Consider the following 24,399-nt stretch of genomic DNA (forward strand, 5'->3'; position numbering starts at 1 on the left):
ACCACACCTAGCCAGGGTCTCCCAGAGTTTCCCCTGTGAGCCCTACCCTCCAGAGGTGAGGGGCAGATAGGACACATGCTAGAATAGCATCATGTGAGAACAACTCCATCCGGTATGCCCTGAAGCTGCCTGCACTACAGAGCGCTGCGTGCAGCTGACACATACTTCACACTCAAGAAAGCACTGGGGTGGTCTGCGGGTTGGTGGTGGGGTCACTGTGGGAGTTACTGTCTGGCTGCCCATCCACATATCTGCCACTCTGTGCCAGGGAGGCTGAACTCTGCTGAGACCCCATCTTGGTTCTCCAGCTTCCTGTCTAATCAAAGGGGGGGTCAGAGAGGCTGGGGTGTCCACTCCTTGCTTGTTTCCCTCTGTCCCTCTGGGATACCACAGCAGTTCACCTTTCCCCATGCCCACAGTGCCTCTTCTCTCACTCCACTCCTCCTGTCACAGACGCCGTTGGCTTCCGTGGCTGCCCCTTGTCATCCAGACCCAGGAGACCACAGATCCCTTTCTGCCCTGCCTGCAGCCTGAGAGGCACGCCCCTTGATGAACTCCACAGCATGGAAAGCAGAGACCTGGTGCACCTTCAAAATGGAATGCTAAGCAGGAAGAGCAGGGAAGAGAACAAGAGCACAGTCACTGAGGCAGCCCATGTGGAAAGCAAGCATGCTCCTGAGATGGGACACACACTCAGGAGGTTGAGGGCTTGGTCAGCCTTGTTTGTTTCCCAAGCACGAGGACCTGAGTTTGATCTCCAAGACCCATCTAAGAATCTGGATGCAGCCACACATGCCTATAATCCCAGCTCTGGGGAAGAGAAGACAGGAAGATCCCTGGGGCCATGCCGGCTGACTCAGTGAGCTCCAGGCTCAGTGACAGACTGTGTCTCAAAAGTAAAGTGGGGCAAGAGGACGAGGAAGACACTCATCACTGATCTACAGCCTCCATAAACACACACACTTGCAAATATGCACATACATATGCCACATGCATACACAAACTTTTTAATTTTTAGAAAACACATGCCTTGATGTCACATGGACAGGATCTTGGGGGTAGAGACTCATTCAGCAAAGTTCTCTCTTCAAGGGTACCCAATGGAGATTCCATCTCCACATCCTCACACAAAGCCCTTGGTGAGCAGGATGCCCAAGAGGAGCAGGTCTCTGGCATATCAGCCATGGGTGCTCTAGGATGTTGCTTAGACTTCTGTTGGTCTCTGAGACCGGCCACACTTGAGTCCTCACTGTTCCAGACCCTCTACAAACCTCTACAAACCTCGTCCTCCAGTGAAGTGATTGACAGTTATCCTCCGCATTGTTGCACAACTCTGAACTGGCGAGGACATTGGAAGACCAGAGTGGCCCCAGGGAGGCATTCTATTGTTGCCATTGTAAAAGTGGGGTCTGCCCAGATGAAAGCAGTGACCACACTATGGCAGTGCCCAGCAATCCCCCTTATCCTTTGGCAAAGGATTCCTGGATCCCTGGGGATGCCTGAGACCTCAAACATCTCCAAATCCTGCAATCCTGACTTAGATCAAAGTGCCCAGCCAGCAAACTTCTCCTTCACTTACCCCTCCCTCCAATGAGCACTTCCTGCCTCTCTTTGGCATATGGATCACCACCATCAGTGCTTCTGTGCCTTGGAGCCATGACTAAGTGGCACAGGACCACTTAAAGGCAAGTTCCATATCAATGCCACTCCCTATTAAGTGACTAGCAGGAGGGTGGTGAACACAGCATGGATCCACTGGGCAAAGCAACTCAGGCCCCAGGCAGGAAGGCACTAGAGGTCATCATTCGCACCAGAATGCACACCACTTCAAACCTGCAACGTCTAGTCCTGAGATTTTCTACTTGATATATTGGGTCATTATTGGCTGTAGATAATTAAGTTGTGGGAGATGAAACTTTCAACAAGTCTTCTGCATGTTACACAGTAAGATGGGTCATTTGCTTCTCCAATTCCCTAAGAACTTCTGTTTCTGACAAGAAGAGACCTGCTAGAACTAAGAAATAAAAACCCAGGCCATGCAGTCACACTGGGATTTCAAAACAGCGATGAACACTAGGTTAGCGTGAATACACCCCTGTGATAGTCACTTGGTGGGTTTCTGAAATCCTGTTTTAACTGGCAGCCTGCACTGAACGGGCAGCTCTGGAGGAAAGTCTCAGCCTGGCACTGTATGCCTTCAAACTTCTCAAGCATTAGGAATGAATCTCCTTTAAATGTCAGACAGCTACAGAAAACACTGAGGCTTGCAAACAGCTGGGCTGACAGCAGGAAATAAACATACACACCCTTCTCTCTGGCCAGTCAGAACATGAGCAATCAGTTCCACCTGGCCAGGGTACGACCCTCAAGGCTACCAGACCCGTCCCCTCATCCAACCAGAGGACAGCAAAGCCAATAGCCAGTCCATCTGTAGACAGCTCCACCCATGGGACCATGTGTTTATGGCACCAAACTGAACACACTGCCCTTGACTGATTCAGTCTCCCTGGCTCTCTGTAAGATCTGTGAGCTACTGGTCTTGATTCCACAAGGACTTGGGCTTCTCCTTTGTTTGAGACACAGTCTGGCCATGTAGCTCTGGATAGCCTGAAACTCACTGTGTAGACCAGGACAGCCTTAAACTTCAGGGTAATCCTTCCTCTACTTTACCCTCTACTCAGTAGCCACTGTGTCCAGCGATAGTCACCCTCAGTGTGTCAGTCTCTTCGGATTCAACAAACAGCCTACAGCTCCTCAAGACCCTCAATGGTAAGAGATGTGTCCCATGTCCTCACTGGCCTCAAGGCTGGGATATGAACATGTGTACAGGCCTCAGCAGGCCAGAGCTCCGGGTCCAGGGAGAGAGGAGAGGAACTAGGGTCTCAGCCTCAGCACAGCACTAGGCTACCAATGGACTGGGCAGGGCAAAGGCCTCAGAACCCAGCCCCCACCCCACCAAAGACCAGGAAGAGCTACTGTCCATCATATCAAGATGAGGAGACACCTGCCAGCCAACGGTGAGAAGCTGGAGAAGGTACAGGTGTGGATCATTAGCAGTCAGCACCTCCCAGCTGGGGTCTCCAGGTGAAAAGAAACAGGAGCCATGCAGTGCCTAGCACACACAGACACAGAGAGACAAAAGCAAATACATGACACACACACAGACCCACACATAGAGACATACAGAATATGTGCACACACACAAACACACAGAGACACACAAATCCACACATAGACCCACACATACAAAGACAGATAGAATACATGCACACATACAGATACACACACACACACACACAAATGCACAGAGAAACACACACATAGACACAGATACACACACATACAAATACACAGACACATACACAAACACACACACAGAGACAAACTCACATGCACACTGACAATGGCTTGATTCTAAAATTGTTCAGAACCTACTTTTAATGCATAGATTATCCTGGGTTCACCAAAGGCCCAGAAAGACAAGGCCATGTTCATTAAATTAATCCCACATGCCTACACTCACCACAGCAAGCCACCCACTGGTCAAGAGGCCAATAAAGACAACCAGATGATGGAATGACACCAGCCTCAGCAAGGACATTCTGGGACAGGCCACCATGTAAATGCCCCTTAAGGACATGATGTCCAGTAACATGCTAGTCAAAATGGACACTCACTAAAGAGTCCACTTACACTTACACAACCTGGGCACTATAATGGAGAAGTAGACACACCTTTGGTAGAAGAGGGACAGAGGAGGACAAAGAGGTGACATTCCAACTGAGACTTACCCAGCAAAAATATGTGTAGTCATCCAAAGCTCTGGGGAATGGCAATAGGCAGAGGAAATGCATGTGAAAAGGCCCGGGGGCATGAATAGAGAGCAACTGGACTCAAACAGAATGCAGAATGGAGGTGCCAGGACACAGAGGGGGTGCTGGTATTGAATGGCCAGAATTTCTGCTCAGGATTAGAGTCTAAAGATAGAAATGGTGACAAATGCACAACACTGTAGCAATTCTTAATGACACTGAGCTAAACACTCAAAAGTGATACATTGTGTGTATATTTTACAAAACAAAACAAAATTAAAAAACCCACCTCACACATGCAGTTCAAACCAAAAGCCAAAAGAGAGTGATCAAATCACAGAGAGGGGACAGGTCTGACAGGAAACAAGTGCTGTCCCTGAAACCTGCCTTCAGTAGTAAGCTTCCTGGCAGCCAGTGCCAAAAGGGAAATTAGAGGGTGACCCGGTGCTCCTCGTCTGATAAGAGGAAGTCATTAGATCACTGGGAAAATAAGCTTGTTCTTGGCACCAACCCTTAGTCAAAAGCCCAGCAGCTGACCAGCTTCATCCTCATTTGAGCTGCTCAGAGCAAACAACGCCGGCACCAGGCTGCGAGCGTCCAGACATGTTTATTTTATTTAGCTATAATTCACGGATGAGGAAACTGAGGCCCAGATGGGATAAGTGATCTGTCCAAGGACCCACAAACATAAAGAGTGATGAAGGGTTATGAACCCAGATCTTAGTGAGGACAGGAGCCCAAGTCCTTTAGTTCAGCAAGCACCTCCTCACCCCAACCCCCATCAACCCTGTGTCGAGTACCAAGATGGGACAGTGAACAAGCCAACAGAAGTCCCCCTCTGGGGTTCACCTGTCAGGAAGAATGTGATTTAAGATCACAAGTTCAAGGTTAACCTGGGCTGCACAGTGATATGAGTATCAAAAATAACAACCAGGGGAAAAAAGAGTGTGTGTGTGTGTGTGTGTGTGTGTGGAGAGAGAGAGAGAGAGAGAGAGAGAGAGAGAGAGAGAGAGAGAGAGAGAGAGAGACTCTGAATCTTCTGGAACCAATAACCTAATGTAGAAAAAAACACACGGAAGAAATCAGTAAGCCGGTCTGCAATCTGGGCATTGTAACAGTGAGCTGGAAACACCCTCGGTAAAAGAGGAGCGAGGAGGCTGAGGGGGTGACATTTCAACTGAGATTTACCCAGCAAAAATGTCCAAAAATATGCAAAGGTCTGGAGAATGGCAACGGGCAGAGGAAATGCAGATGCAAAAGCCCTTGGGCACGAATCAGTCTGGCACACCGCGGGTACCATGGAAGAGAGACAGCAGGAGCTGGGAAGTACACAACAAGAAAGAAGGTGGTCAGGGGACAAGGGAGAGGAGTGAAAGGGAAGGAGACCTTAATTACACTGGTCCAGTGAGTGTGCCGGGAGCTCGGCAGACACCAGCACACACTGTTCTGCCTAAGGTCACTGGGTAACAGCATGCTTGAAATTCAAAGAGAAGCTTCCGAGGTCTGAAGACAATCCTAGTCCTAGAAAGCAGAAAACCAAGTAGACGTGTCCAACCTCGAGCCTGCAGACCACATGGTTCCAGCAGATCTGTGAAGGCAGCCCACACAATTGTAGGTGACAATGGCCAAAGGCTGGACATCCCTATTTAAAGAATGAGGCGGGAGGCAGAACTAAGAACCAAGACTCTCTATAGCCAATCCCCTGGAGGAAGGGTCCACAGAGCCACAGTACCTTCCAGGGACAGCCGTGTCCCCTTGATTTGTGAAGGTGGTGCTACCCAAGGATCTGCCCTCCTGCCTTACCCTGACACGGATGCATGTTTCGTACATGTGCTTTTCCTCAGTAAGATGTTTTACAAAAGAAAAAGAACCAGGTCCTTCAGGAAAAAGCAACAAAAAGAAGAGGGCAGGAATCTGGGGAAGGGCTGGGAAGCCACACAGGACTGCCAACCATCATGGAGTCTGGTTTCTCTCCGAAGCTCTACTTCCTTTGTGCCCCGTGACCCGGTCAGAACACAGCATGGTGCAATTGCCACAAATCAAGTCTGGTTGTGCAGGGGAAGAATTAGTTGGGACTCAGAGAAGGGTCTGGGATCCTCTGGGGGCACAGCACTTGGGCAAGGGGCAGGCCAGGAAGTATGGTCCAGGCTGGACAGTGGGTGAAAAGGACTGGGACACCCACCCCAATTACCCTGGAAAGAGAAGGGAAATTCTGAGTCCAAATGCAAGTCAAGGATTTAAACTTGTGACCCAGAGCCAGGTATGATGGCACATGCCTATGGCCCAAGCTACTTGAGAGGCTGAGGCAGGAGGATTGCTGGAGGCCAGGCATTTGGGGCCACTCTGGGCTATAAAACAATAAAAGAAGTCTTAAAAACAAAAACAAGCCAACAAAACAAAACAATCTGGATGTGCTTGCTTGGCCCCATGTGGGATTTAAGGTGCCGGGCAGCTCCTCACTCTCCAGCCCCTGGACTATTCTTCAATGGAGTGAGCTCATGAGAATGTTGGAAAAACAAACTCTCATTGGAACAGCCAGGCTTCACCCTCCCTTTCCACTCCTCCCTAAGAAAGAAAAGAGTAAAATGCTGCCAAGTGTTGGGTGAGGGCTGAACCTTGGGTTCATAGGTATGAACTGCTAATCTCATAACCAGGACAAGCAGGTGAAAAATTACACAGCTTAACGCCCAGCACTCTTAATTAACATTGGAGAAAAGAAAATGTTGCTTTTGGCTCTGGGGTGCTCCATCTTTGCCTTCCCCAGTTATTAGCCTACAAAGCGGAAGCAGTCCCAGGGTGGAGCAGTGAAAAGGACTTGCCTGGGCCAAGGCTGATCTCAGCACTCCTACCTGGGGCTCCATCCAGCTTATGATAATGCACCCTTGACCTCTCTGCACTAGCTCAAGGTCCAGACTGCCTGAGCTGTCTCCCGGGATCCCCTTAGCGGGCTCTGCAAACCTCTGTGGGACACGAAAGATGGACCAGACCTACACACCACCCATCTAAGAACAGCTCCTGGATTACCCTCTGGGGCCCACAGCACGCAACTCAGCACTTCCATTTTCCTTGCAACAGTGTTACGGATATCAAGTCAGTCAGAGCCCACAGGACCCTGCTCAGGGGATACAGTGGGAACGAACTCTCTCTTATCACCCTGTATGAGGCATCAAAGGTCCCTGAAGTCACTCCGGCCTCAGAAGAACACTGAAGACACTGAAGCCAGATCAGCTCAAAGGAAGGGAGGAAGGAGGGAGAAACAGAGAGGGGGAAGGAGGAAAGAAAGGAGGAAGAGAGGAAGGAAGGGAGGGAGGGAGGGATAAAAGAGAAAGAGGAATGACCACAGCTGCCAGACACCTACACTAGTTACACCTGAAGCCAACTGAAAAGCCAAACTTGTAATGACCTAACCCAAGCTAACTTGGACCAGGCTGTCCCTGGCACCCAAGTCTTAACAGACATACAGGCATATTCTGTGGAGACAGAGGCTTGTCCCTGCCCCCCCCACCATGAAATGGAAACCTCAAGGATCACTTTGCAAGCACACATCCTTCTTCCTCACCCATCTCTCCCAAGTTGGCTCCCTCTGGAGTCCTCCAAAGAACCAATTCCTACCAAACTAGAAGATTCTTCCTGATTCCCTTCTTATCATTACCCCAACCTGAGATATCTTTCCTATGAAATTGCAGCCTCTAATCCCATTCTATGCTTAAGGTCAAGTCCAAAGGGTTAGGAAGTGGATAAAAGGAGAGTAAGTAGCTATGTAGTAGGTAGATGTAGGCATGGAGGAGTAACTGGGTGGATGGATGGAGGGACGGAGGGAGGGATGAATGGATGGGTTGGTGGATGGATGGGTGGATGGATGGATGGATGGATGGATGAGGTCTGGAGGGAGGGAGGGATGAATGGATGGATGGATGGAAAGTGGATAAACAGGTGAATATATGGTTAGTAGGTGGGAGAATGGGTGGGTGTATGGATATATGAGTGGAAGGGTAGATGGGTAGATGGGAAGGTGGCTGGGTGGGTGGGTAAATAGATAAGTGAATGACTGGACAGATAGATAGGTAAGTATATTGGTGGAAAGATGATTTGATGGGGAGATGAATGTGTCAGTTGAAGGAAGATAGATTGGTGAAAAGGTGGATTAATGGATACATGAACTTAGAAAATGGATATGTAAGTAGATACTGGTGAGAAGAGCATGGGGAGTTGGGTAGATGGGTTGTTGGTGGATGGAGGGCAAATGGCAGATGACTGATAGGGGTATCAGTAAGATGGTGGGTGGCAGTTGAGCAGATGAGGAGATGGAGGGCAGAGTGGGTAGTGGCTGGGTGGGTGAGGAGAGGGAGGATGGAGGTGGGTGGAAGCTGGGGACATCAGCATAGGATGAATGGAGTCATGGGTCAGTAGACAGTGACTGTATGAATGGGCGTCAAGGGTCAGGCTTGCCCATGAAAGTCACAGACCAAGGGAAGTCGTGAGTCAGAGTTCTTCATTTCCACAATACAGCCCAGACCAAGCCCCAGGGCTCCACAGCTGGCCAGCACCTCAGACAGCTCCCTGCCCTGGGGACCAGAACCAAATCTCAGGCCCTGGAGTCCGACTGGCCTGGTGGAGATCCTAGCAGAGTGAGTTCCCCTGCTGTGTGTCCACAGGTGAGAGGCTGCACCTCTCTGAACTCAGTCTCCTGCCTGTTGCACGAGAACACCAGTGTCCTCACAGGAGATCGAGAATGAAACGGAAAGCCTTTGACAGAGGCCAGCGTGAGGCAGCACAGACAGGGCCCCTCAAAATTTCCATCCTATTAAAAGATTGTTTTAAAAATTGCTCCAGGCCTTGAAAGTGGAATGTGCCTCCCCCCTCCTCCCATTATAAAACCAAGAAAATCCTAAAATCTAAAGCAGACACAGACAGCACAAGGGAAGACCTCGCTGCCCACTCTCCACTGTGGCATCGGACGCCAGAAGCCACACAAGGCTGGAAGTCAGTGCGGTTCGCCATTCTGGCAGGCAAGAGCCGAAAGCAAATTCGAACATCCCTAGATGCAGAAAAACGAGCAATAAAATCCAACACTGTGGGATTCAAATCTCTGAGAAGGGCTAGCCCATCTCTTCGTAGACAACGAGGTGACCTTTGGGAGATGGGGTCCCACAGTGGCCATAAACAGGGTCCCACAGTCTCTCACAGTGCTTTTGTCTGTCTTTCTTTCTCAAGGCCTTTCTGCGGGAAACACGAAGATTCTTTTCCATGGTCATGTGTGCATATATAGCTGTACATGTGATGGCCTCCCCTCACCTGGCCACTTCCCACCTCTTCTAAGAACGAGCCAGCTCTCCCACCCTGGCTGTGGAGCATAGTCACTCCCCTGACCCCAACATGCCCCAATTCCCTCTGCCAGATCATACAGCCTTCAGGGTCCTTCCGTGACTGACTGGCACTCTACACCCATCTTCTCCAGCTGCCATCACAGCTGGAGGGAGATGTCAGCCAAGGGAGAGGGCAGCTGGCCTCTTCAACTCCCAAGTGCCTTTGCCAAGCAACAATTAATTGGCACAAACCTGGAATTTGTATGTTTCTCAAGACTGCCAGAGAGCAGGTGGTATGCAAAAGCCAGCAAGATCTGGTCCCAGCCACGATACAACCACCAGACCAAGAGTCTGAGAAACCCCACCCCACCTTGCACCCTGCCAGCACAGTCAGCAATCATGGCTGAAGCAGAGACAAAGGATGGGTCCTCCTGATGACAGGGCTCAAAATCAAATCCGTGGGTGCTGGGCAGTTCAAAAGCAGGTGACCCAGGGCCCCAGCAATACTCTCAGAAGAACCCAGCCACTGCAACCTGAGGAACGCAATCATCTTAACTATAGAAGACTGCCTGAGGGACCCAGGAACAGAGGGTGTGTGCATGTGTGTATGTGTGTGTGTGCATGTGAGTGTGTGTGTGAGAGAGAGAGAGCCTGTATTGAGTGTAGGAATGTGTGCTGGATGTAAGAGAACACTGCCTGAGGATGACTATTTTTGTTAGTGCCAATGGGTGTGCATGTCTGTGTATAGGAAAGAATGGGGGATACCTCCATGGTTAAGTGCATTTGCTATTCTTCCAGAAGACTCAAGTTTCAATTCTAACATCCACATCAGGTAACTCACAAACTCCTGTAACCCCAGGTCTGACACCTATGGCCTCTGAGCTACATGCATGGACACAGGAACACAATAATTAATAGTTATAATAACTCTTAGAAGGAGGGAGTGTGTGTATGGATGCATGTGACTATGGATGTGCGTTCCTGTGTTTTCTTGTGTACATATGTCTATGTGCTTGTCAGGGACTGGAGTATATTGGCAAGTTGTGTTTACAAGACATTCTATGCACCAAGACCGCCTGCCCTGATGCCCCGATCCTCGGGTCTCAGGAAGGCTTCTCCTTCCTCCCTGGCCGCCTGCCCTGATGCCCTGATCCTCAGGTCTCGGGAGGACCTCTCCTTCCTCCCTGACTGCCTGCCCTGATGCCCTGATCCCTGGGTCTCAGGAGGGCCTCTCCTTCCTCCCTGACCACCTGCCCTGATGATCCCTGGGTCTCAGAAGGACCTCTCCTTCCTCGCTGCATCCTCTCTTCACCTTCCTGACTCACCTCACTGTCCTAGATATGTTCTCAGAATAAGGTCAGACCCAGGGGAATAGCAAGGAGGGTGCTCGAGGGCTCGCTGATGTGTTTCCCGGTGGAGAAGACCCTAAAACCAGAACTTTCTGGATTTCTTGAATGCTCCCTTGGATAAAAGTCAGGGCTGGAGCTGGGTGGTGGTGGTGCGTGCCTTTAATCCCAGCACTTGGGAGGCAGAGGCAGGCGGATCTGTGAGTTCGAGGCCAGCCTGGTCTACAAGAGCTAGTTCCAGGATAGGCTCCAAAGCTACAGAGAAACCCTGTCTCAAAAAATCAAAAAAAAAGTCAGGTTGGGGGAGTCACAGGTAAGGGAGGATGGACTCTGGGGGCACCAAGAGCAGGGAAGCAGGACCACAAGACCAAAGATCAACTTGGCAAAGACACCTCAGCAACCAAAGCAGTGAAAGGTACCAAGAGAGAAGCCGCCACTCGGTGCTGCTCACCTGCCCAGCATGTGTTTCGGGAGGGGTGCACGGATTGTGACCGTCATTCTGCCTCCATCTGCCTCTGGGAGGGGACTGTCACTCAACCACTCCCCAGATGGAGACTCTGAAGCTGGAAGAGATAACCTGTGGCTAAGGCCAAAGGCAAGTGACCAGCCAGTCTTCATCCCCACACATCCTATGCACTGCCTGTCCCTCCTCACGCTCCAGGGCCTCTTTCCATATTCTAGCAATCCTTGGGCCCAAAGGTGCTATCCTCACCTCAGAGATGAGCCACCTGAGGCCCAAAGGGAAGAGAGACCTGGGGGGATCAGGTCTGCCTCAAGCAATGTCCTCTCGTGGATGCAGCATGAGTGCTCAGTGCCCCAGCCCCCACCTCCTGAAGCTCCCACCATCCCCTTGGCTGCTGCCCAGTGCTGGGGTGGCACCATTTCCTCACCAGCTGGAAGACGTGGGTGGAGACCCTGGCCAAGGACAATACAGTCAGGCTCCCACCCTGAGGAAGGAAACAACCTCCCCTAGACCTGCACTTTCTCTGCAGCAATCAGCCTGCATGCAGAGGCATTTCTGAACCCTTTCCAAGTTACAGTAACTTCGAGGACAATGGCTATAAATGACGCACAGCCTGACCCTCAAGGCACCCTGGAAAAGAACATGCCAAAAGGAGGCCTGTAGCACCTCACCACCGAGAACATGGAGGTGGACAGAGTTGACTCCAGTGCATTCTTCTACCTGTCTTGTCACCTCAAGAGTTTTGGCCTTGTCCCTCCTGTGTTTAGAGTTTCTGAAGTGCCTGTCCCCGGTCCTTCCCTCAAAACTGGGGGTTCTCCATTCCCAAGGTTCTACCTCCCTCTCGTGATCAATACACTACCCAAGAGGAAGCACGCTTTTTCAGGGCCCCAGTATCTCTCATTCTCCCTTTCCATCAACATGGTGGTCCCCCCACATGCCCAGGAAGCTCCCCAGCTCCCCTGAGGTTTAGCTGAATGTAGTTGCCTCCTGGCTCAGCTTCAAGGCCTCTGAACTCCCGTCACTCCAGATTGTGTACCCTCAAGACTGCCATGAGAGATATCCTCCTCCCTCTGTACACCTTCCCCAGCAAGGAAGCTTGGGAGCAAACTCGGGAGCCCCAACATTTCCAGCCCGACCACTTTTGTCCTAGTTCCAACTTCCAACGGTGGTAGTAGGCAGGAGATAACCTGATGGGGGGTGGGTAACCCTGATGTCACCTCCAGGCTGCTATCCTGATTGCAGCCATGGGAATCTTTCATTTCAATAGACCACCCTAAGCCATCAGAATCCCCTAGCAGTGCAGCACCCCCAGTGGCCATCCTCTCCCACCTCCACGACTATCCACCTTGATGAGTTATGAGGTGAGGAGGGGTCTCACCCTATAGCTGGTTCTGGTCACTTGTTCCTGACATGTCTCTGCCTTAATGTTTCTCCAGGTGGCATTTCCCAGGGTGGGGTCCCTAATGTTAAGCCCACTGTCAGACCTGTTCTAGGCAACCTCATATGCCCCTCTGCTCACATGGATATGTGCACCACCTGCCTCTGGTCTGCATCTCCCACCACATGTGGAGCATGTGGCCTGGACCACTGCACTATCCTCCGCACTCAGTGGTACTCAGTGAACACCGGCCGGATGAAGGCACGTCTTCTCTGACAAAGCTGAGAAAGGAAGGAAACTGAGGCTCAGAGGCTGAGTGAGCCAATGGGCCTGAACAAGTGCAGTGTTTGGACAGAAGATCTGTGAACCTCATATGAGGCCAAACAGGCTCTTCTGCACCAGCTTCTTCCCATGCGTGAGTGGGGTCTGAGCCGGTCCCCTGAGTTGGACTATGCACCTAAGACCAAATGAGGACACACACTCCCAACCAAATGCCAAATGCCCATTCCAGACAGCCCGCGGGGATTAACCAGGAAAGGAGGAGAGAGGAAAGGAGAGGGAGAGACAGGAGGGAGGGAGAGAGGGGAGGGATTTCCTTTTGCTCACTGGCTGGACTTTGCAAAGCGTGACTTTGGCACCATATAATGTAATCTCTGTGGAAACTTTCCCAGATCGTGCCAGGGAGAAGTCGGCCTGTTCAACGAGGTCATGAACACAGGGATATGGACACCAGCCCTCACTCACAAGCAAACACCCGTTCACTGACGGCTTTCAGCTCTGTGTGGTGTTTGGAGGTTTATTCTCTGTGTCACTCAGGGTGGCTCGCAGGGCCTTAGACACACTAACCACACGCTCAACTACTAGTCAACACCCCAGCCTCTCCTGCATGATCTGAGCCTACCTCACCAATAAGGCTCAAAACTCCAGATACAACAAGGCACACAGTAGGGTGTCTCACCTCTCTTGCACTGTCCCTTCCCAGGTGAATGCATCCCATGCCTTTCCTCTCAGGGTAGTGGCTGCGCCACACGCAGGCCCCTGAATGTGTATTCCGATCCTATGCAAGGCAGCATGGCAACACAAGCGGCAGCACTTTGTTTTTAATCTTCCAGCAGACCTTCTAGATCTTTCCACACAGCCTTCCCTCTGTTTCATCTCACGGGAAGCTTGGTGTTACCCCTCCCCACCAGGCCTGACTCTGAGGAGGGCTCGGCGGCCGCAGGGCACCATTCTGCAGAGGCACAAAGCCTCTGGAACCCAGACACTTCCCGAGCATCTTTACAGGAACCTGCATCCTGGGGCTTCCTGATCCAGAACTTCCAGGAACTTCCGGGGCATGTTGGTACGATTCTTTAATTGGAATACTATGGAGGCAGAGGCAGGCAGATCTCTGGGAGTTCAAGGTCAACCTGATCTACGTAGTGAATTGAGGCCAACCGGAGCTACGTAGTAAGACCCTGTAAAAAAAACAAACTCCAAGGAAATTCAAACTGTTGCATACCTCACATCTCTGTTCCTATAGCTTCCTTGCCACAAAAGCTCCTCCTCTTCCCTTTTTCTGCCTCACAGGCATCAAGGGGAATCCTACCCTTGGTCCCTTTCACTAACTGTTTCCATGGCTACCACATTTCAGTTTAGAGAGTCCTCTTCAAAGATCCCTGTGCCTCAACCCCTAAGCCTAGGCTACAAGTTAAGACCTAGGCCAGCCCGCTACATAACAAGACTGTCACACACGTGCACATGCACGCACACACACACACACACAAACACACACACACAGTCACCAGGTCCACCCGGGCATATGTCTGGCTGTCTTCCCCTCCTCCACACCCCCCACCCCTCCAGACAGAAAGTCAGCTGCATGGGAACAGGCACAGCACGTGCTTCTCCCGCCCCGGCCCCCAGAAGCTCTGCACCTGCACCTGGCCCAGACAAAACATTAGCTAGTCATCCCATCTCCACTTCCTCACTGCATGTTCACAAGCGCTAGAAGATTCCAGACATCTCTACCATACAAAAGAGAACACTGAGGCCCAGGGAAGGGCGAGGCCCAGGTGGCACGGGGGGAAGGGGGAGCAGTCAGGTTCTAGACCACTTCTCTGGCAGGAAACCTGCTAAGGGAGGCCAGTGGCTGCTCCCTCTCCATGTTCCATGAGCCATGGACAGGCAGCCACAGGTCATAGGGGTGCTCGGCATACCTGAAATCAGCCACATACAGAGGATGAGTGTGGAAAGCCACAGAAATTTCAGCCTAGAATAGCACATTGGTCACCACACCCTGTGCTACCCATCCAGCAGCTGCCTGCAGGATCGTGAGCTTGGTCTGCCTGGTATCCCGAGTCCCCTCTCTGTGTGACATCTCATTTGCCAAGGCCGGCTGGGGAAATACTAAGAAGAATTGCTCAGAGCCTAGCTTCTAACTCTAAGGTGCCAGGACAGCAGAGGGGAGGCACCTGAACAGTGCCATGGGTTTGCCCAAACTTTGTGATCTCTACCTGGTGGCCACAGGAGTCACAGCGAAGGGGACTGCCACAGTCATCAGACAGGGTCCTGTGGGCCAGGCTGTGTGTAACCTCACCCCTGAGCTCCATCCACCACGATCCCAAGGAGCAGTTCCCTCTCCTTAGTCACGCAGGAGCATTTGTCAGGCACCTACTGTGTGTCAGCACCTACTGTGTGTCAGCACGGATGAGACTCAGGAAGCTCCAGAGTCACCGATGGCAAGGTCCCCTTTCTCAGGGTTCAATGCTGGAAGGGCAGAGAGCTTTGTTTGTTTCAGCCTTGCTTGCTGAACTCTCTCTGAGCACCCCTTCCCTGTGTGTCAATCAGAACCAATATGGCCTCAGAGAGTGCCTCTCAGGATCTAAGAAGAAAAAAACGCTATGTGAGGCCTACCTCAGGTCTAGCAGGAGCTCTGAACTTCCTCCAGTGGGGACATCAGGCCATCACCCCCACAGACCAGCACCAACTGTCTACCCCATCACAAAGATCCCCTGTCGACCCGAGCCCTGGACACTCCCACCTCTAGTGACCAAGGTCCTGAATGGTGGAAGACTCACTGCAGGCTTCCTGCCATGGCAGAGCCTAGCCTGGGACCACCCTTGAGGTAATCAAGGGTTCACATGCAGTCAAAGGGTCCCAGCCAAAACAGGCCCCTAAAGGTCAGACAGGAGCCCATAAGGAAGGCCTGGTGGGGACTGCACCCAAAGGCGCACCTGGCTCGTCCCTAAGGGTGGCAGTCAATCAGCACTGGTTGAAGCAAGCCACAAAAGCATATGAATCCTGAGCCACCGGAGCTTGTGTTTTTCAAGAAAAGACGGAAATCCAGGCTTTTCTGTGAAGGCTGCCAGTTAGTAAATGCTGGCAGCTAATTAAATTTTTAAAAACAATAATAGCATGTTGAGAGCCAAGCAAAACATGCAGAGCCAGTCACGGCTGGGGCTGGCCAGTCTGTGTCTCAAGACAGAGGCTTTCTACATATTAGATGGTGAAGTGGGCGGGAAGTCAAGGAGTACCTGCCCTTGGCAACACCTCCCATCCTGCCTTTTCTCTTGGGGGTCCTGCACCCCACCCACCCTTGGCACCTCAGGAAGGTGAGGCCCAGCGCTCCCATTATTCCTTCTCAAATATGCATCAGCTAGAGTCAGTGCCAAGCCCAGGGAGCCCTCTGCTGCCGCCAAAGCCACCCAGCCTCTCCTGGGGGGCCTGGTTCACCGCCCTCTGAGCAACATTCACTCACCACAGACTCCTTTGTGTCTCTCTGGACCGTCCCAGGACACCCACTGGCTCAGACCAACTTCTGACTGACCTGAGTGCCCATCATCACAAAGCAGATGGGCAAGATTTCAGGACAGCAGGAGAGGAAGATATGACACCGTTGCCTAGGAAACTAGGGTGATGGAGAAGAGAACCAAGGGGTTGTGAGGAGCCAGGCCCACCCCTGAAGACTGAGCCCCTCCTGGGCCCCCCACCGTCACCCAGGCCACAGTAAGTGCGAGCCAAGAATAACACCAGCAGCCATCCTCCTCCCTCTAAGCTAAGGCTCCCACTTACCAGGAGAACCACAGATGCTAGGGACGTTGATGCTGTCTGTGCACCTGAGGGTGGGGACCCTCTGTGTCCTCAGGCCTGTGTGGGAGATGTGTGTGAAACAGTGGATGGCGCTAAGCATGCCACAACAACCGGTGTTGGACCAAACTTGTTATGGGTGTTGGAAGCACACGTGCGTAACACGACACATTTGCGTGTCTGGGGGATGCCTGAACGGCAGACTGGTGTGTGTGAAAGCACAAGCCTGCAGAGGGATATGGGAGGTGAGAGTGTGCATAGCCCCTGCGTGAGAGATTCTGGACTAGGGGTTGGGGTGGTGGCCTGCGCCTCTGCAGAGCTTGCAGTAACTTCTGCTAGCGGGAGTGTGAGTGCGTGTGTGGCAGTGTGTGACTGCAGGTGGGGTGGTGCCAGACTGAGAGGCCCAGTCTTTCCTGATCTGGTGGTGGTGGGGGGGCGCTGATCCTGGGAGACCCCGAGGGACAAGGCTGGGGGTTGGAGGGCCAGAGAGATGCAGCCAGGGGTCAAGGGAAGATGACCGACCAGGAGGGAGCGCGGCGTGGACACTCAGGGCCCCGTACTCACCCGGTGCTCTGTGCTGCGCTGCGCCGCCGTCTGTCCATCGGTGCACCCGCCGTCGGTGAATCCAGAGCCCGGGTTGCGCGCGGCGCGGGGCGGGGAAGAGCGGGACGAGTCAGGCCTTGAGGCCCCGCCCCACAGGTCCCGCCTCAGGGCGGGGCCTCGGCTTTTGCCAAGACATCTTCGTCCAGCCCCTGGCTCAACCCGTGCCGGGCTCTCTTGTCCTGGTCTCTGAGCCCCCTCTCTGCACCCTGTCTCGGCGGCAGCGCGTTTCTGCATCCTGGCTACACTTTGACTCTCAGCACTAAACCGCCCTTCAGCTTCTTCTAGACCCAGCACCCTCAAGCGTGCTGTGATAGCCAGAGGTGCCCAGACACAAAGCTGCCCAGAGCAGGCCTGCAGAAACTAGGCAAAGGCGCACCCACACCTCAGTTCTCCACAGTCTAGATCATCCTGCCCCTTTTCCAGCCTAGTTGTGTTGCATGTACATGGTGTACCTTGGCCAGTACCCTTGACCCCTGTAGGTAGAGAGATGTGGAGAACGCTATTATCCACAGTGTAGGGCCCAACAGGCAGTCAACACACTTGAAGTAATAAACTCAAACACACCATTACTGGGTCCTTGTCTCCCCACTCATCAAACAAGGCAGGTATCCTGGTTGCCACTGTACTCTCAACAGGCCCAGGGTCTGTGCTTGATAGAAAGCAGACAGTGAGCCTCACCCAGTCTGCCTCAACTTCCACCTGAACTTGACAGGCCTTCTTCCACGGGTCCTTTCCAGAAAGGTCTCTCTCAGGGCCTTTGCATGTGCTGTTAAACTCTGCCTGAAAACTTCTCTCTCAGGAACCCAGGGCTGGCTCTTTCTCCCTTTAAAATATAGCTACAACATCCTCACTTCCCTTCTCTGAGACCCCCCCCCCCATCAGAGCCACTGTGTCCTGCTACTTGGGTGTATTCTCTCCCTGGCTACCTTTTTGAGACTGATTTATGAATGATAAACCATAACTTAGCTGCTAAGAATTCTATCACGTGCAGCTGTGTGAACTTGGGCAAGTCACTTCCCTCTGAGCTCTGACTGACCTCCTCAACTGCAAATTGAATAAAAAGACATCAAAGCCTACAGCAGGGGTTGAGCTGAAATCCCAAAGGGGTGTGCTCAGCTAGCTTATGAGAATACACAGCAGATGGCCAAAAGCAAGAATGCAGCAAGCGTGGACTCTTTCCCCAGCACGGGTCCTAGGTCCCATGTGCAGGGAGGAGAGGCAAACAGTCAAAGCTCAGGCTCAGGCTGCAGATGAGGAGCCAGGGCCTGGCTGTCTTTCCACCAGATAAAGCAGAGGTTGTTTCCCACCTCCGTCATTTGAGCCAGAGATGTGGCTCGCCTAGAGCCTGCCAGGACGCTTATCGAAGACAAAGTCTGCATCACCCATCAGGAATTTGGGGCCGGGGCTTGGCTGACACAGAGTTGAAGGAAGTTATAGGCTGATAAGGCCCAGACAGAGTGTCATGGGGAGCAGAGGTGTTATTCACACCAGTGCCAATCTCTTGGCCTCCCCGGGCACTGAGGCGCCGCAGACAGCAGGCACGGGGCTCACCTATACCACCTAGACAACCGGACTTGGAAGAAAAGGCTCATAATCTTTGAGGGAGGGGGCTGCATCTATACCTGGTGGCCTCAGGAAGGTCTCCGCCCCTCTGTAAAAACAAAGGACACCATCTAAGGGTTTGGGAAGGTAGGCTCTGAGGCTAGACAGCCTTGTCTTAAAATCCTTTCTGAGTGGCCTTCAGTCAGCTCCAAGGTTCCCATGTTAGATTGCGTAGAAGATGCTGGAAGCAATGGCTTGACATGCTAAACCTTTATTTTTGTTGTGACTATATTCATGACAAACCTTCACCCTGGGCTGTTTGTGCAAGAAAGGGTGTAATGTCAGTGGGACTCAAACTTGGAGAGAAAAGAGCACCCATAGGGACCCAAATCTTGCTACCATCCTGGTACAGGCAGCAAGGGGCCAGGACTCCTATTGGAAGCTGCCCTCCTGCCTCTGGGGACTGATGTGACTGTCAACCTCCAATAGTGGCTCTCCGATGCTCCCACCCACGCTGCATCTCCTTCTCTCCTGCCCTTCCTTTACCATTGCAGCCACAGTGAGGTAGCATCAGTCCATTGGCTCCCCAGTGGCCCAGGAAAAGAGGACAGGAGGTGCCAGAGTCACCAAGACCTTCCAGTGGAGAGCGCTATCTCTCCAACCCAGAAACAGCTCTGCTAAGGCTTGAATGCCCTTCAAGTATCCTCAGGCTCCTGAGACCTGAGTGTCCCAAGGCTCCTGGAAATGGGGGTGATCTGGAGGGTGAAAATGTTGCAGTGATAGAATCTTCAGGAAGCGGGCCTGGTGGAGTGTGGCTAGATGGGGGCTCCACCCTCAGATGGGATTAATGAGTCTCTCTCAGACCCAGTTCAGTGAGCTGTTGTTGTAAAGACTCAGCCTGCCCACCCCCACCCCCTCTGACTTCCCGTCTCGACATGTGATCTGTCCCTCTCACAGAGTTTCCACCATGAGGTGGTGCAGCCCAGGGGCCCTCCCCAGGATGCTGGCCCCGTAATTGCAGCTCTCCCAGAGTCTGAGCTAAATAAGACTCTTTTCTTTATACAGCAGCAGAAACTGAATGAAGGTAACTTTCAAAGATGACAGCCAGTGACTTTCAGAGGTCAGCCCACCCATGGGGGGGCATCACCCTCCATCCTGTTGTCCCACAAAGACACTGTGCAGCACCGCTCCAGACAGCCGTGGATGCCAATGAACAGGATACTCTGGTACTTTCTGCCTTTATCTGAAATACAAATGTCTACACTGCCTAAGTCTACTGCTTCAGTGGGTGGAGTGGAGCATCTGCGTCCTTAGTAATCCTCGGATACCTGATACTATAAAAGTACAGCTGAGCAGAATGCCTTCCTAACACTGTCCCTTCACAGAAGGTAAGGTGTCTGCAAGAAAAAGGAGAAAGGCCACCTGGAGCCCCCGAGGCTTCCCCGGCCTTTTAGATAGTAGTACACCGGCACCTTGGAATTCCTGCCTGTGCATGTACTTCCTACGCCCTGCTGCCTCCCCAGAGTGGCTGCACCACCAGCCTACACATCTCAGACCTCAGGGAGACCTGGGACAAGAACTAGCTTTTGACATGAGCAAGGCATTGGATACATAGAAACACAGTCAATGGTTAGGGCCAGGCTCAGACCGTCTTTGATCTGGATCCCCGCCTCTCTAGCCCTTCACCCACTCACATCCCCATCTTCAAGGTAGAACTGTGGTCTTCACCTGTGAGAAGTTGGTTGGCGCCCCTGGGGACATCTCCACCTCTCTGCCTTCCAGCTCACCATGAATTTGTTCCACCCACGCAACTCCTTCCTACCTGTGGCTGGAACTAGACATCTCCCCACTGTTTGGTTAGACTGTATCCACAGTAAGTTCCTATGGGCAGGTGAGCCTAGCTAAGGACTGCATTTCCTGCTGCCACAGCCATAAACATTCTGGACACCTGGAGAGGAGCAGGAATGATGTGGCCAGCTTTAATAAAGGACAAGCCTGCCCTTTCCTTTCACTTCCGACTGGCTGGACACAGGTCATGCCCTGTTCGATTGGAGAGAACCCTTGGGTATCACAAGCTGCTTTACCTACCCTGATGCTTCACTTGGAAGTGCACCAAAGCACAGGTCCCTTTGTTACAGTAAACTGACTTGTACCTATCCAACCTCTCTGCTAGGAAGCCCAGATGTGCAACGCTGTATCTGTGAAGGAGTGGGGTGTGTGGATCCTACAAGACCTATGCACTCCGAAATTCAGTTCAACAGTCACATCCCCAGGTAGTGGGGCCTTTGCAGAACTTTCCTGTCTCTATTCTGGGTCTACACGATGCATTGGGACTGGGAGGATCCCCCTACTTCCTGGCTGGACACCTGGTCCAGGTGTGGCCTGCTGGAGAAGTCTATCCCCATCGTTAGTGGTTGGATCATGGAAGGGAGGTAACTAAGTGAGGGTCAGTATGCGTGGAGCCCAAAGAGGACACTTGCTTCTGCTCCTTGATGGAGACTGAGCTTGTGGCCATGGTCTTACGCGTGACTTGCCAAGACTAAACAGAGACTGGCTCGGAGCAGCACAGGAACACAGGAGCTCTTCCTGATAGTAGACACTTAAGCTCTTCCTGCTCAGCCCAGAGCCATCCAATAGCAAGCTTACACTATAGGGGCCAGAAAATACTTGCTTCAGCAAGCTCCTGCCAGTCCGAGCTGCAATTTTGAACTAGTTGTTTCATTTGAGGCTTTGGCCAATTTGACCAGGAGTTTCTTGTTCACAAAATCTCCTACAGAAAAGTTTGGCTGTAAACTTGATTCAGTAAAGCAAAATGGCCTACCATGTGCAGCCCCCACCGCCCACTCAGTGCACTTCTCAGGCCCCTCCCCACAATGCCCAGATTCTCATCATTGGTCCTGCTTTACAGCTGAAGAAGCTAAGGCTCCACAAAATGGCAGGGTCCCATGCAACCAGCACACTCTGCCTTTCCTCCACTGTCCCAAGCGCTATGAAGAAAAACCAAGTGCCCCTTTGCAAGGTACGCTGAGGGTCTGAAAGCACATGGAACCCCTGGGGAGGTGGGGAGTCATTACTCTTCCGTGAGTTCCCTGCATGTTCCAAGAAAGCCGACAGTCTGACGCCTCCGTCTGGGAATGGTCGGCTTCTGCCTCTGTGGTCCAGCTCAATACTGATTCATCCTACCCTTCCCTCTGCCTGGTGTGATGAAATTTCTGACACTTCAGAAGTGCTGGTCACCAGGGACAAGACTTGACCCAGCCTGACCATTCAGGCCAGCTCTCTTGGCTTGGGGTAGGGTGCTGAACTCAGAATGAAGATCTCACCATGGGCTAGAGCCCCCCACCCCCACCCCACCTTTTCAGAACAGCCCAGAGAGGGAAGAGACTTGCCAAAGGCCAAATAATACAACCCTCGGGGGCTAACAGATTCAGAGGCAGAAACACTAGTCCTGAGCAGCCTCTATCCATTCTAAGCCTTGGTTTTCCCACCTATGAAATCCTAGAGACTGGCTCTGATTTTAATAAACACATTAGAGAATAGAAAACAAACTGTCTATACCAGCAAACGTCTTCTCAGAAGAATCTACTTCAATCACTTTTGTTTTATGCAAGTGTATATATGATGAAAGTATAAATACATGTAGGAATGTACCAATAAATGTAAGTATGAGCATCTGCCTCAGTGAGTGAATCTATGCATACGTGTGTGAATAAATGCGTGAACCTGAGCCTGTGGATGCCTCAAAACACTCTGCTAATGTCTCTCTATGAGCTGCCCCGGCTTTTTCCTGTGTCTCCCAAACACCCACAGCTGCAGTCAGCGTCTCTTCAGAAGTCCCTTCCATTCTGTCTAGTTTGTTGATACAATTCTGACCATTTCTAAATGGTTTTACAATTTTATAAAGTCATTTGAAGAGTATTTTTGGATTTAGATTTGGGTACCTGTCCACCTCCAAGAAGTTGTAGTGGCACAGGGCACAGGGCACCTCTAGATGCTTTGGATGCTGTGCTGACAGATCCCTGAAGGGTACACTATTTCCTCTGCCACACCAAGAGCTGACTGGCACTAGGTGCCCAGCCTCCTGGCTACCCTCACTCTGGGAAGGGTGCCTCAGCACCTACAGAAGACTCTTTCTGAAATTCTTTGCACAGAAAGGGGGTTCACCCTTTTCTCTACAAACACTCCTATACTTTGGTCATGTGTTTATTTTTTTTATGTAGGGATTTTTTTTCAGTTGATGAAGGTGGACCCACCAATATTTTTTTTTCCTAAGGCAATGATTCTCAACCTTCCTAATGCTACAATCCATTTAATACAGTTCCCCATGTTGTCGTGGTCCCCACCCATAACATTATTTTCATTGCTACTTTATAACTGCAATGTTACTACTGTTATGAATTGTAATGTGAATATCTGATCTACAGAAAATCCATGCAAAAGGGTTGCTTGACACCCAAAGGGGTCGCGACCCATAGGTTGAAAACTACTGCTCTAAGACTTCAGGCTCGGGAATTCTCGGAATGACTTCTTCCCTTCTAAGACAGACACAGCCACTGCCTCCGTCATTTTCATCCATCCATCTATTAATTGCCCTTAAGCCTGACCCCAGCCTCTCCAGCCCAATTCTGCATACTGGAGTTGGTCTTTTAGCATGCTGCCTGGGGGTGAGAGGAGGGAATCATCAGGAATATGAGAAAACAGAGAGACTTCTGCAAACAACCTCCATCTGCCTGTCAGGCTACCCCACCTACCTTTGGGAATTCATGAGTTCGGGGTCATAACCACCTGAAGATTGTGGTAGCCACAAGAACACATCCCCCCAGAGGTGATGACCCCCCCTCTACTCCCATGTTTGCAGTTGAGCTGAGGCCCCTGTGTGTTGCCGTCAAACAATGACAGCATAGCAGCACTAACACAGGGACACCAGGAAACGGCAGGAAGTTTCCTTGAACCTGAGCAGCTTGGCCAGAGTCTCCTGAAACTGAGCCCCATTCCCAGCCTTCCTGAGCTCCCAGTCTCCCATTCCCAGTCTCCAATCCCAGCATGTGTCAGAGCTGTGCAGCTGGCAGCACCTCTCCTGCTCCCCAAGGCTCACGTGCTCTGAACCACCTCATCCAAGTGGCCAGATCTCTTCAAGTTCCACAAGTCAAACTAATTCAATTGCAGGACCAGCAGTTCATAGAGCCCATGTTGCAACACGGGCATCTCATGTCTCAGTCCCCACTTCACAGGTGACAAAACTGAGGCTCTGTGCCCCAGATTCCTCTGGAGTCTCAGGCTCCTTAGTCCTAGGCCAACCCAGCAAGCTATGTTTTCTCAGCTCTAACAGCCCTGGGAAGCACAGCAAGACATGACAGAGCTGCAAACCCCCTTCCATGGGTGGGAAGGGTGGGAATCCTCAGCCCTCTATCCAGCTGAACCCAGAGGAAGCAGTCAGAGGGAGATGGGAACGCCACAGTCCCACCTATGCTACAGCAACCTCACTGGGAGACAGCCTCTTCGCACAGACTCTGTTGGGGGTGACTCTGGTTGGGGTTGCAGACTGCCCTCTGGTCCTCCACATCTGCCTGTTCCTTCTCAGTCTGGGCTCCATGACCGTTTCCTCCTGGCTGGACTCCACGACCCAAGTTCAGTCTGTCCCTGACCCAGGGCTATACCAGGACTGAGCAGAACAGGCTTCTGGCATGGCCTATACAGCCCACAAGAATTCTCCTCCACACTGTCACCTTTAGGCTTTAGGACCCAAGCTGGTGGTAGTTATTGGGAGTGACCATGCTAAAGCGCCAGACATGTTGACCTCCTTGGCCTTCCAGGACCTTAACACTCTGTGTGGGTTGTACATTTGTCCCAGCTGTCTGTATTAAGTTGCCCTCTGGTATAT

General features: G+C 51.8%; 1 protein-coding gene across 5 annotated transcripts in view; it reads right to left on the minus strand.

Moving 5' to 3' along the window:
- The window catches only part of Fbln2 (fibulin 2), a 61,981-nt gene extending 44,939 nt beyond the window's left edge, over positions 1-17,042 (minus strand). For 2 of the 5 annotated variants that reach the window (XM_087904494.1, XM_087904490.1), the window contains exon 1: positions 16,938-17,042. In XM_087904494.1, coding sequence (XP_087760620.1) covers positions 16,938-16,975 — 38 coding nt within the window. In that variant the 5' untranslated portion in view covers positions 16,976-17,042. Of the gene's footprint in view, positions 1-15,200; positions 15,218-16,044; positions 16,195-16,358; positions 16,434-16,937 lie in introns of those variants that run through there. The other 3 variants (XM_087904491.1, XM_087904492.1, XM_087904493.1) reach the window with 3 other exon arrangements.
- Positions 17,043-24,399: the final 7,357 nt, after the last annotated feature.

This window comes from Myodes glareolus, chromosome 3 (genome assembly GCF_982192425.1).
Source record: "Myodes glareolus chromosome 3, mMyoGla1.1, whole genome shotgun sequence".
NCBI lineage: Eukaryota > Metazoa > Chordata > Mammalia > Rodentia > Cricetidae > Myodes > Myodes glareolus.